The sequence below is a fragment of the Diaphorina citri genome, unplaced genomic scaffold (assembly GCF_000475195.1).
Source record: "Diaphorina citri unplaced genomic scaffold, Diaci psyllid genome assembly version 1.1 scaffold971, whole genome shotgun sequence".
NCBI classification, from domain to species: domain Eukaryota; kingdom Metazoa; phylum Arthropoda; class Insecta; order Hemiptera; family Psyllidae; genus Diaphorina; species Diaphorina citri.
This window is the reverse complement of record NW_007378402.1, coordinates 71,957-84,505: the sequence shown is the minus strand read 5'-3', so window position 1 is coordinate 84,505 and position 12,549 is coordinate 71,957. Positions and strand designations below refer to the sequence as shown.

At 36.7% G+C, this 12,549-nt stretch overlaps 1 protein-coding gene across 1 annotated transcript in view; it reads left to right on the top strand.

The window, feature by feature from the left end:
• Positions 1-12,549, top strand: part of LOC103513452 — a 47,824-nt gene that overhangs the window by 16,275 nt on the left and 19,000 nt on the right. Inside the window, exons 2-4 of the mRNA XM_026826640.1 lie at positions 2,271-2,404; positions 2,879-3,058; positions 3,472-3,594. Of these exons, the coding sequence (XP_026682441.1) occupies positions 2,271-2,404; positions 2,879-3,058; positions 3,472-3,594 (437 nt within the window). The remainder of the gene's footprint in view (positions 1-2,270; positions 2,405-2,878; positions 3,059-3,471; positions 3,595-12,549) is intronic.

Here is a 12,549-nt window from a genome sequence, read left to right as displayed (position 1 = left end):
CCTTCTGCTCCTGCTTTTCCTCCTCCTCCTCCTCCTCCTCCTCCTCCCCCTCCTCCTCCTCCTCCTCTTTCTTCTTCTTCTTCTTCTCCCTCTTCTTCTCCTTTTATTCCCCCATCTTCATTTCTTCTTTCTCTTCTCATCGTTTTTTCACCTCTGAACTCACACAAAACCCATTCAACAGCAAAATACAGAGAGGGTACTGTTCAGTCTCCTAACTGTTAAGTCCTGTAGAACTGTATAGGTTTCCAGTCATGGTTGGATTGGTTGGAAATAAGATTGGGACAGGTCATTGGTTCTTGTTTTTATAAGGAATTATGATAAGCTCTACATTCTACATCTTCTACAGTCCTTCAAAATTGGGAGTGAAATACCCCGAAATCAATGTTAATTCTGTTGAATTTTGCAACCTAAGTTATTTTAGACTTCGAATTTAGATCGACCAATCAGATTGCTCAAAACTGTTACCAATCTAAGTTGAGTTGAATTCATACATAAATCTGGGCAGCTTACCTGAAAGGAAATTTACAAATTTCTAATCCAAATTTAGTAAAAATTATGAATCACAGAAACTGTCATAATGATTGCATAATGGTAATGTTTTTAAAGGTGAATAAACCTTTAATATCTCATCATAGTGTCTTCTGAAGTGTGAAATTTTATGGAACTTGGGCCTGATGATACATAACAGCAATTATGATATTATACAGAAGGTAACCTAATGTCAAATTCGGATCAGAAAAAAAGATGAAAGTGATCAGAGATGAACTGTTAAATAAGGCATTCTTGAAAAGTTAAATGAGCACAAAAAGGCTGTCAAGGTGTCAAGTTTATTTTTGAAAGAACATAATACATGTTCTACCTAGTTACCTACTTTACCTAAGAATATGTAGTATCATACCGTGGTACGTTGTAAAATGGTAAATAGAAGAGAAGAATAACAGAAAGTTGATAATATTGAACACATCTAATGTTAGATATATGGTCAGAGCTTTGAAAATCTGTATCTTCAATTATTTTAAACCATCACCTTGATAATATTAAAGCACTAATAATATGCGTAGATACCTATACATACATTAATAATCACTGGGGAAAAGCCCTTGATTTTCCAGCACTGCTCAAACATTCCATGTTAGAAATATTATTCCTTCTTCTACCTCGAAGTAGAAATTTTACAAAGGGTTCGTAATTTGCGTGCGTGACAACATACAAATATTTGGGTAAAAATGATCAACATTCAACAACTGGGTAGGAAAAAGAGGTTATGAAGTGTTGACAGAAATGAAAAGGGGAAGAGAAAAATGCTGGAATGGGAACGCTGGTAAATACATAAATTAAAAAGAACATCACACAGATGTACACAACACAAAGGACTCCAAAGGAGGGGTTATAGAAAACATATTAGGAATCGTTTATCTGATGAAAACTTAATCAAGTCTTGCCGACTTTTTACGGATGAAGGAAAGGGTAGTTTTGAGAGCGCTTTTTGATTTGAAAAGTTTTTAAATTTTTAGAGATCCCCCTTGCAGGCGGATTTGGAATGGATGGTTGGATGGATTTTGTAACTTTTTTGATTTTTTGAGCGTTTCGTTTAGGTAGTAATTTGTTTGGATTTGTATATGTACTGTACCTATATGGGAGTATGTTTGCATTTCCAATGCAGAGGTCGATTTCAATGGAAAGGTGTTTTAATAAAATCTCTTTCAGAGATTTTCATATTGTTGTTCTAACAAGGCTAAACGATTGTCAGAGAGCCAAGTACTTACTTCGAAACGGCTGGCTTTCTCCTATTTTGTCTTCCTTGCCAGCCTAGTTAGCTTAGTTGGTAGTGCGTCTGCCTTGTAAGCGCTAGGCCGCGGGTTCGATTCCCGCCCGGGGCGGATTTTATCCTGATGGGATAATGTTCGTTCTCGGAAACGGCTGGCTTTCTCCTATCCTGTCTTCCTTCTCTCCTCGATTTCGGGACGATAAGACCATAGCAGTTAAAGTTCCCTCTGTCAAACCTCTTAAAAAAAAAAAAAAAAAAAAAAAAAAAAAAAAAAAAAAAAAAAAACAAAAAAACTTCCTTCTCTCTTCGATTTCGGGACGATAAGACCTTAGCAGTTACAGTTCCCTCTGTCAAACCTCTTCAAGTCTTCCCCGTCTGTAATAGGTATGTTATCTTCGTGATAAATATGCTTGTCCTAAACAAAATACTTTGTTTGGTCCTGCTTTCTTTTGTCCACTACGTAAAATTCTAACTTATACCTACTATTGACATCTGTTTTCAGATTAGGACTGATGTCACATTTCGGTGCCTTGGCGGCAGCTACGGGCAGGAATCCTTTCATTGTGTATCCGCAGTCTCTAGACAAGAACTGGTATGCTGCCTGGTCCAGATTGCATCCTCCTACTAGTCCAAATGGTAAGATAATAGGAAATATTACTAGGATCATCTTCTTTTTCCTCGCCTTTTTCCGTGTACAGACGGGGTCGGCGTTTTTCGTAAGCCTCTCAGTCAGCCGTAACCAGGGTTAGGGTGATTGCTTTGGGCTAACATTTGGCTTTGGCTACAAATTTTGTTGGTTTTATCAAGTACAGTTTGTTTTATTATGTCTTCTTAGGGCAGCTACACACGATCAGGTAGACCCGATCAGGTGTCAGGTCTACCTGATAGTGTGTGCTCATCAGGTAGACCTGACACTTGGACCTTTTCAGCCGTACCTGACAGGTCTACCTGAAAGTAAGTGTGTTCAAACAGGTGTCAGGTATACCTGATCAGGAGGTGTACCACTCCAGGTCTACCTGATACCCTGACAGGCCTTATGTAGGTATTTGGTCTTGTATGTTCTTTTCAATCGCATACTAACCGATCAATTCGAATACTGCCATTTTCCAGGTGGCTCGACAACTTCCAACACGAACGAAGACACCAGTCGGCCCAGTTCGCCAGTGAGCGGCAGTATCGATAGGAAAGTTCAAATTGAAGAGGACATTGACGTCGAACGAGACGAAGCCAGTCCGAATCCGACCAACCATCGGTCTTCTAGTCCTAAGAGTCACACGTCGTCCACGGCAGGTGAGTAATCAGGCCAGGTTTCTTCCTGCTTCTGGTCTTCTTCAGGATTTGGGTACTTCCGCACAGAGCAATATCCTGAACCTTGTGAAGTGATATATCGCTCTCCAAATCCTTGATGCGGATGGGGAACCAGGGTACATTGAAGGAGGTGTCAAATTTATCTACTTACTTGCAGGTTGCCCTTGCTTCGTTAAGGAAAATTGATCATGACGCGAGATCCGTTTAGAATTCGGCAAAATCCTCTCTCATTCCTACCAAATTTCAGCTTTCTAGGTGTCGGATTTCATAGTTCATTAGGCTTTCCCCACCTGCTTGAAAAATAATGAGGTGTTTTGGGTGCTTTCATGGGATACTTAGCTGTAGATTCTAAAAAAAAATTCATGCTCTCACTAAAACACTTCTTTTGCGTTCAGGTGACGACGAAAACCGGCACCCGGTCATGCACCAGCCCGGGTCTCGAACACCGCTCTCCCACCACCACATCTGGCGGCCCGACCACTACATTTCGTCCGCCCTGTACCATCACAGTCTGTCCGGCTCGCAGACCAAACTACTAAACGATCTCTCTCTCTCTCTCTCTCTCTCTCTCTCTCTCTCTCTCTCTCTTTCTTTCTCTCTCTCTCTCTCTCTTTCTCTCTCTTTCTCTCTCTCTCTCTTTCTCTCTCTTTCTCTCTCTTTGTCTCTCTCTCCTTCTCTCTCTCTCTTTCTCTTTTTCTCTCTCTCTTTCTCTTTCTCTCTCTCTCTATTTTTCTCTCTCCTTTCTTTTTATTTTCCGTTCTCAATTGATTCTGTTCATTTTATCTACTTACCTACCTATATGTATTTTTGTCTCAAAAACTACTCTTGTGACTCTCTAATACTAATACCAATAAACAAAAACATCTGAAAACTTGCTCTAAAAACCAACATCCGGGAAATCGCTTCAGATTCCACAAATACCTATACACTTTATGTGGAACTTTTACAACTAATGGAAATGCAAACTGGTTCAAATTTTTTGCACACAAGTGTAGTATCAATGTTTCTAATAGGTAAGTAGGTATTTAACTTTGCCCCGGCCAAAAACTTTACTAAGGATTCTATGTTAAACGAGAACACCAAATATAAACACACTTAAACTTTCAACATTCTCTCTATACTTCTATTGGCTTCTCTCTCCCTCTCTTTCTCTCTCCTTCTCTCCTTCCCTTCTCTCCCCTTTTGCCCCTCTTTATCTTTCCCTCTCTGTCTTTCTTTCTCCTACCTCTCTCTCCTTCCCTTTCTAACTTAATCCCTCGCTTTCTCTCTCCTTCCCTCTTTCTTTCTATAAGTAGGAGAAGGTAGAATGTGAAAAGAGGAGAGAAAGATTGATAGAGAGGGACCTCTAGTGTTGTATTTTTTAAATGATAATAGACTCTATAATGAGAACACCAAATATAAACACACTTAAACTTTCAACATTCTCTCTATACTTCTATTGGCTTCTCTCTCCCTCTCTTTCTCTCTCCTTCCCTTCCCTTCTCTCCCCTTTTGCCCCTCTTTATCTTTCCCTCTCTGTCTTTCTTTCTCCTACCTCTCTCTCCCTCCCTTTCTCTCTCCTTCCCTCTTTCTTTCTAATTGCCTCCTCTCTTTCTCTCTCTCTTTCCATCTCTATTTGTCTTTATCTCTCCCTCTCTCTCCTTGTTTCCCTTTCTCCCTCGCTTTCTCTCTCCTTCCCTCTTCCTTTCTCTCCTCTTTCTCCATTTTTCTCTCGCCCTCTTTAATTCCTCTTCCTCACTATCTCTCTTTACTTCCTCTCTCTTTACTTCCTCTCTCTTTACCTCCTCTCTCTTTACTTCCTCTCTCTTTACTTCCTCTCTCTTTATTCCACTTTTCCTCTTCCTCCTCCTCTATTTCACTTTTACTCTAATTCGCTGTCTGCCTTTAATTTTATCCATTTCACTTCCCCTCTCATTATATCCCTCTTTCTCTCCCTCCTATCGCATAAGGAGTAAGAATAACTAAAAATTTCACGATTCTAAGCAATGTACAGACAAATCTACAATTTTATTTATATAGATAGATGATAAGCTCTACATTCTACATCTTCTACAGTCCTTCGAAATTGGGAGTGAAATACTCCAAAATCAATGTTAATTCTCAATCTTCTGGAAACGGGATACTATGTCAAGTAACATGATAAAGAATGTTAATTCTGTTGAATTTTGCAACCTGAGTTATTTTAGACTTCGAATTTAGATCGACCAATCAGATTGCTTAAAACTGTTACCAATCTAAGTTGAGTTGAATTCAAACATAAATCTGGGCAGCTTACCCGAAAGGAAATTTACAAACTTCTAATCCACATTTAGTAAAAATTATGAATCACAGAAACTGTCATAATGATTGTATAATGGTAATGTTTTTAAAGGTGAATAAACCTTTAATCTTTAATATCCCATCATAGTGTCTTCTGAAAAGTGCGAAATTTTATGAAACTTGGGCCTGATGATATATAACAGCAATTATGATATTATACGGAAGGTAACCTAATGTCAAATTCCGTACCACCCTCCACCAGTCCACCCTGTATAAAAAACACACATGAGACACTATACCTACACTATATGTATATTGTGATGAAAAAAAAAAAACATCATTTAACTAAAAGCTTCTGACACTTTAGCGCGGAGCGTGGGGGGGAAATGCTGAATGTGAATATGTTTTGTTGTTACTGAAAATTTTTCAAATTAAAAACCCGGAGTATGGAAATGTGTTTCATTTGAGGATGCACACTGGCACTTGGTGAAACAGAACCTTGTTTGTCCTCAACATAGGGTTGAATGGTAGAGATTGCCCCAGGCAATAATTTTGCAATTTGTTTGTAACTTCTTGTAAGGTATTTCTATACATTCAATTGAAGAGTCTTAAATAAATAGGTAAATAAATTTTGTCCGAATACCTATGACAGTAGCCTGCTACTATTTTTTTTTTTTTTTTTTTTTTTTTTTTTAAAAATTTTTCTTTTTTTTTTTTTTTAAAAAAAACTCAGAACATACATTTTTCTTATTTTTTTTAACAAGTTTCCATTTATATTTGATTGACAAAAAACTCAGAACATACATTTTTCTTATAAATGGTATACCCATCCATATAAGCAGAGCTTGTGCCACGGATGGGGAATTATCATCAAAATCTCAAACAGTGATGAGGATATACATACTTAGTACGTATTAAGGTAGAAACACCATCACGTCACGTCACGTGAGCTCATGGGAAGTCAGAAAGATGTAGTTCAAAGTTCGAGGTCAGTGTAGAGCTGTAGAGCTCGTATCGTGGACCAAATCATCAACTATGTATAATATGGCAAAACTTTGAACCACATCTTTCTGACGCAACATGACTCCACGTGATGTCACATGAGCTCACGTGACGTGATGGTAATGTGTTTCTACCTGAAGACCCACAACTTCTTGATGAACTTTTTGCTCTCGACCAAGCTCTTGCTGAAAAAGGGCGCAAAGTCGGATTACACAAGTTAAGGTCTCGTACAGTTGACAGAATAAACCAATGTTTGCCAGCCTAGTTAGCGTTGGTAGTGCGTCTGCCTTGTAAGCGCTAGGCCGTGGGTTCGATTCCCGCCCGGGGCGGATTTTATCCTGATGGGATAATGTTCGTTCTCGGAACGGCTAGCTTTCTCCTATCCTGTTTTCCTTCTCTCTTCGATTTTCGGGACGAGGTTCGATTCCCGCCCGGGGCGGATTTTATCCTGATGGGATAATGTTCGTTCTCGGAACGGCTGGCTTTCTCCTATCCTGTTTTCCTGCTCTCTTTAAGACCATAGCACTTACAGTTCCCTCTGTCAAACCTCTTAAAAAAAAAAAAAAACAATGTTTTACTTTTAGTTTCCCCAAAAGCCAAGAGTGAACCCAAAAATTCCAAAGTGTTTGGAAAAGAGGGAGGTTATGCAGGCCCTATGCAGGACATAGGGCCTCCAATTGACTCTATTTTGACCCGATCTCTACCCATGTTAAAATTGCCCTCTCTGCATCCGTCCGAGGCAAATCTATTCCGTGTGCAAACAGAGAAAAGAGTTTCCCTCTGTACATAATCCCTGATCTCTTTTTTTAACCTTTATCACAAAAGGAAAATCCTTTTCACCAAGTTGTCATCATTTGAGTAAACAAATATAAAGGGAGGGTACAAAACACTGCCACTAGAGCAGAGGCTCCCAATCCTTTGAGTACCGCCTTACCGCGTACCACCTGACACCTCAAAGTTCTTTTGACGTACCATCAATTTTGTGTGGTTTGGGGTTTAAATAAAAATATTATATCACCGCAGGCGAAATTTTTTGTTAATGTTGTAGTACGATGTCACAATTTTTTGGTGGACTGATTGTAGATTTTTTTCTCTCCCAACCAGGGTTGCCAGGATTTTTTCACATTTACGAGACAAATCATAAAAATAGGTTTTTCAAATCTCTTCGCGTACCACTAGTGGTACGCGTACCACAGATTGGGAACCTCTTTACTAGAGAGAGGGAAAGAGAGAGGAGGGGAGAGTTGAGAGTAGGAGGGAGGGAGAGAGAAATAGGGTGAGAGAGAGAGGAAGAGAGAGAGATAAATACATGAGAGAGAGGGTGAGAGAGAGATATAGAGAGGGAGGATGAGAGAGATGGAGAGAGAACTGGAAGGAGAGATAGAGGAGGGATCGGGAGAGAGAAAACCAGGAGATTGAGAGAGAAAGAGAGGGTGAATGAGTGAAAGAGGGGAAGAGATAGAGAGAGCTTGATGGAGAGAAAGAGACAGAGCTTTCAATTTAGCTTTTATGTTTATTATCGCACAGGTTTTAGCTGGCATTTTCCACGGATAATGGGAGAGCGACAGAGACAGAGAAATAAAGGGAGCGAAAGAGATAGAGAGATGAATAGGAAGGAGAGAGAGCGAGAGAGAGATAGGGAGATAATGAGTGAGAGAGAGAGAGAGAAAGGATTGAGTGTAGGCGATGTAGCAGAGAAATCATCATTAGAAATCTTTTTGCACTTTATATTCATGTTTTTTTTTTTTTTTTTTTTTTTTTTTTTTTTTTTTTTTTTTAAAAAAAATTTCGGGGGGGAAAAAAAAAAAAAAAAAAGGGATATTTGAAAGAGAATATTCGAAATGGAGCATTTATTTTTTATTATTTTTTTTTTTAAATAATGTTGTCTTAAAAATGCCTCCCCATAGTCTTTGTTTTTTGTTTTGTTTTTTTTTTTTTTTTTTAATAGAAATATTTTTATGAAAAAAAAAAAAAGATAGTCAGTCCCGTTTTTTTCCCTTGAGAGTGTTTGAGAAGTATTTAAAACAAAAATTTATCATTAGATCCAGCACTGATTAAGGGATGATCAAACAAATAATCCACAAAACACACGACCCATTATAATGTTATAAATAGGTAATAATTGGTATCTACTTACATATAGATAGGTATCTCGTACCTTGATAAATGATTATTTCAAAGTGATAAAAGATGGTTGTTAGTTAGTTAGTTACCTACAACTGTTTAATTTAATTATGGTTTTATGATGATTGCATTTTTTTTATGACCTACCTATAATATTCGAATTCCTTTTAATTGAGTCCAAAAATTCTAGTCCACCGTTGTCCAGATGTTGAATATAGGGCAAACGGCATCAAGGGCTCGTGCCAAGACCCTATTTTCTGTTTGAAAAAAAAAATGCATTTTATTAATTGTATAAATTTATTGTTTTAAAATAATGGCAAAATAAAATATCAATATTCATTTTAATTCTCTTTTTCTTTCTCTTTTTCAGGAATTATCATTAATTACCTACCTTTTTTTGTGTTTTTTTTTTTTTTTTTGGGTTTGGTTATTACCTACCTATTTTGTGATCCACGATTAACCAAATACATAGGTAAAAACTTATCTGATAATAATAATGTTGATATCTAGTTACCTAATTGGACTAAGTATCGACCCCCGGTTTGACCTCTGCTCACTGGACTAAACAGAGCATTCGGGGTTTTACCTCTAAAAGAATGGACATTAGGGAATAACTAGGTACAATAGGTACATACATATTAACATAAATAATGATTAATGGCATGAATATTTTCCTATTTTTTCTAAATTACATTGAATATTCGTGGTATTTGATATCAGAACAAGATCTGAAAAATGATTACATACTGCTTTTTAATTCATTAATTACCTACCTGTCCTACTCAACAAAAGGTACCTATGTAGGTAAAACCCTAAAGAAATAAGGTAAAAACCTTTAGTTCAAGGTGTAAATAAACACTGAAAACACACCCAATCAAGACGAGAAAGACTGTATTTTTTATATACCTATAATATCGAAGATAATATCGGACTTTTTTCTGTTCTAACTTTAGTGAGAGGAAATTTATTCAAGCAAAAGTTTGCAAGACTCAAAACAATGGCCCACACAGAAAGTTATTTTTTAATGGCATGAATATTTTCCTATTTTTTCTAAATTACATTGAATATTCGTGGTATTTGATATCAGAACAAGATCTGAAAAATGATTAGGTACATACTACTTTTTAATTCATTAATTACCTACCTGTCCTACTCAAACTCAACAAAATGTACCTATGTAGGTAAAACCCTAAAGAAATAAGGTAAAAACCTTTAAGTTCAAGGTGTAAATAAACACTGAAAACACACCCAATCAAGACGAGAAAGACTGTATTTTTTATACACCTATAATATCGAAGATAATATCGGAGTTTTTTCTGTTCTAACTTTAGTGAGAGGAAATTTAGGTATTCAAGCAAAAGTTTGCAAGACTCAAAACAATGGCCCACACAGAAAGTTATTTTTTTTCTTCTTCTTCTTCTTCTCCTCCTCCTCTTTCTTCTTCTTCTTCTTCTTCTTCTCCTCCTTCTTCTTCTCCTTCTTCTTCTTCTCCTTCTTCTTCTTCTTCTTTTCCTCCTCCTTCTTCGTCTTCTTCTTCTTCTTCTTCTTCTTCTTCTTCTTCTTCTTCTTCTTCTTCTCCTCCTCCTCCTCCTCCTCCTCCTCCTTCTTCTTCTTCTTCTCCTCCTTCTTCTTCTTCTTCTTTTTCTTCTTCTTCTTCTTCTCCTTCTTCTTCTTCTTCTCCTTCTTCTTCTCCTTCTTCTTCTTTTCCTCCTCATTCTTCGTCTTCTTCTTCTTCTTCTTCTTCTTCTTCTTTCCTTTTTTTTCTTTCTTTTCCCTTCAATGTTTAAAAAACAAAATGATACCTACACTCCTTATTTCCATTCTTTTCTTCTTTCCTTTTGGTTGAAGGTGTTGAGAAAGAGTTCTTTTTTTTACTTTTCAAGATGGGTGTTTCAATACCTTTTTATAGGTACAGATGAAACAACTAAATATGTCTTTGACAGTCTTTGCTTAACTTACAGGTCTGTAGGTATCATAGTTTCTTCTTCTTCTTCTTCTTCTTCTTCTTCTTCTTCTTCTTCTTCTTCTTCTTCTTTCCTTTTTTTTTTCTTTCTTTTCCCTTCAATGTTTAAAAAACAAAATGATACCTACACTCCTTATTTCCATTCTTTTCTTATTTCTTCTTTCCTTTTGGTTGAAGGTGTTGAGAAAGAGTTCTTTTTTTACTTTTCAAGATGGGTGTTTCAATACCTTTTTATAGGTACAGATGAGATGAAACAACTAAATATGTCTTTGACAGTCTTTGCTTAACTTACAGGTCTGTAAGTATCATAGTGCGGGTTCGATTCCCGAACGGGGCAGATTTTATCCTAAACAGATAAGGTTCGTTCTCGGAACGGCTGGCTTTCTTCAATCCTGTCTTCCTTCTCTCTTGGCTTTCGGTAGGTACGATAAGACCCTTCGGAAGACCAGATCCTTAGGGCCTCCTTCATGAGCTGACTAAAACTACATGCCAAGCTGGATGTTTGGTTTTAATTCCGCTTGAAACCCTGAGCAGATATTCCCTGAATTTTTTGGCTCCGCGGACATTTCTACCGAGTGTGCCAAAAGTAATTGAAAATTAACAAAACAGAGTAACTTATAATAACTATAATGGGGTAAATTTTCAAAACACCCTGTATACAAGCCGTCATACAAAAGCACACTCTTTTTCTATTTAAAATTTTCACAAAAATAGAAAGAAAAAAAATCACTAGGACCAGATAAAAAAGAGGGGAAAGTTATTTTAAATAGAGAGAATTGTATCGACAAAAAACCTTCGCTGAAACGGTTTCGAATTACGTTTGATTTTTTTGATCTGCTTGACATAAAGCTGAAAATTGGCTGATATTTGAAGCCGTACAAAAAAAAAAAAAAAAAAAAAAAAAAAAAAAAAAAAAAAACATTTCAATTCATCAATTTTCTTCATAGCCCCTTCTCCTCTCTCTCTCTCTCTCTCTCTCGCTCGCCTGGGTTATTTTTTAAAGCTAAAAAATAAACTTCCTCTCTCTCACTCCCTCTTGTTCCTCCTTCTTCATTGAACGGGAAAATATAAATTTGATTAATTTAATTTAGGTAGATAGGTACGTATATCTACATGCGAGTTAGGTATTTATAAAATATTGAGTTCCAATAATAATAATAATAGTAATATAGTAATAATAAATCTAAGGATTATCATGAATACTTTGAATAAAATAAATTAGATTACCTACCTTTATACTTAATCCTAATGTAATAGGAAGTAATAATAATCTTATAAATCAATTATTTTCATTGACGCATTGACGTTACATTTTGTTTAAGGTCCATTCATTTTCCAACTACGCTACGGCGCGAACGACGGCATGCATGCATAAAACATAGTTAAAGCGCCTAAATAATATCCAACACCAACAACAACAACAACAACAACAACAACAACAACAACAACAACAACAACAACAACAAGCAACAAACAACAAACAACAAGCAACAAGCAACAAGCAACAAGCAACCAACAACCAACAACAAACAACAACAACAACAACAATGGCGTAGTGGTCACTGCGCTCGCCTTGCACGCGGGAGACCCGGGTTCGATTCCCGGCGGGGTCAAGAAATTTTGTATCATGCAAATGATTGATTCCGTGACTGGCTGTTGCGGGGCCCACTCAGCCTCGTGAGGAAAATGAGTAGCTATGTAATATAATGCGCATAGCGACCGGTGCCAGCATGGTAGGTAAACATTGGATTTTAGGATTATTAAGAAAAAAAATTATATTAAAAAATTTTTTTTCTTTTTTTTTTTTTTTTTTTTTTTTTTTTTTTTTTTTTTTTTTTTTTTTTTTTTAGAATGAAAAGTTCACGGGGGTAAATAGTAATAATAGTACAGGGTGTCTCCAAATGATAATTTTAGTTGCCATAAAGCATAGCGTGTACCCTCAAATCCAAATAATAATAGTGGCCCTCAACATAACTATATAGTCCAGTATTACAGGATATTTGAAAGAATATTCGAAAATGGAGCATTTTATTTTTTATTATTTTTTTTGATCTCACCACTTTTAAGGGCCGACATTTTTGGATAGGAACTTGGCCTTTTTTTCACATTTGTGTTTTTGTGGGGG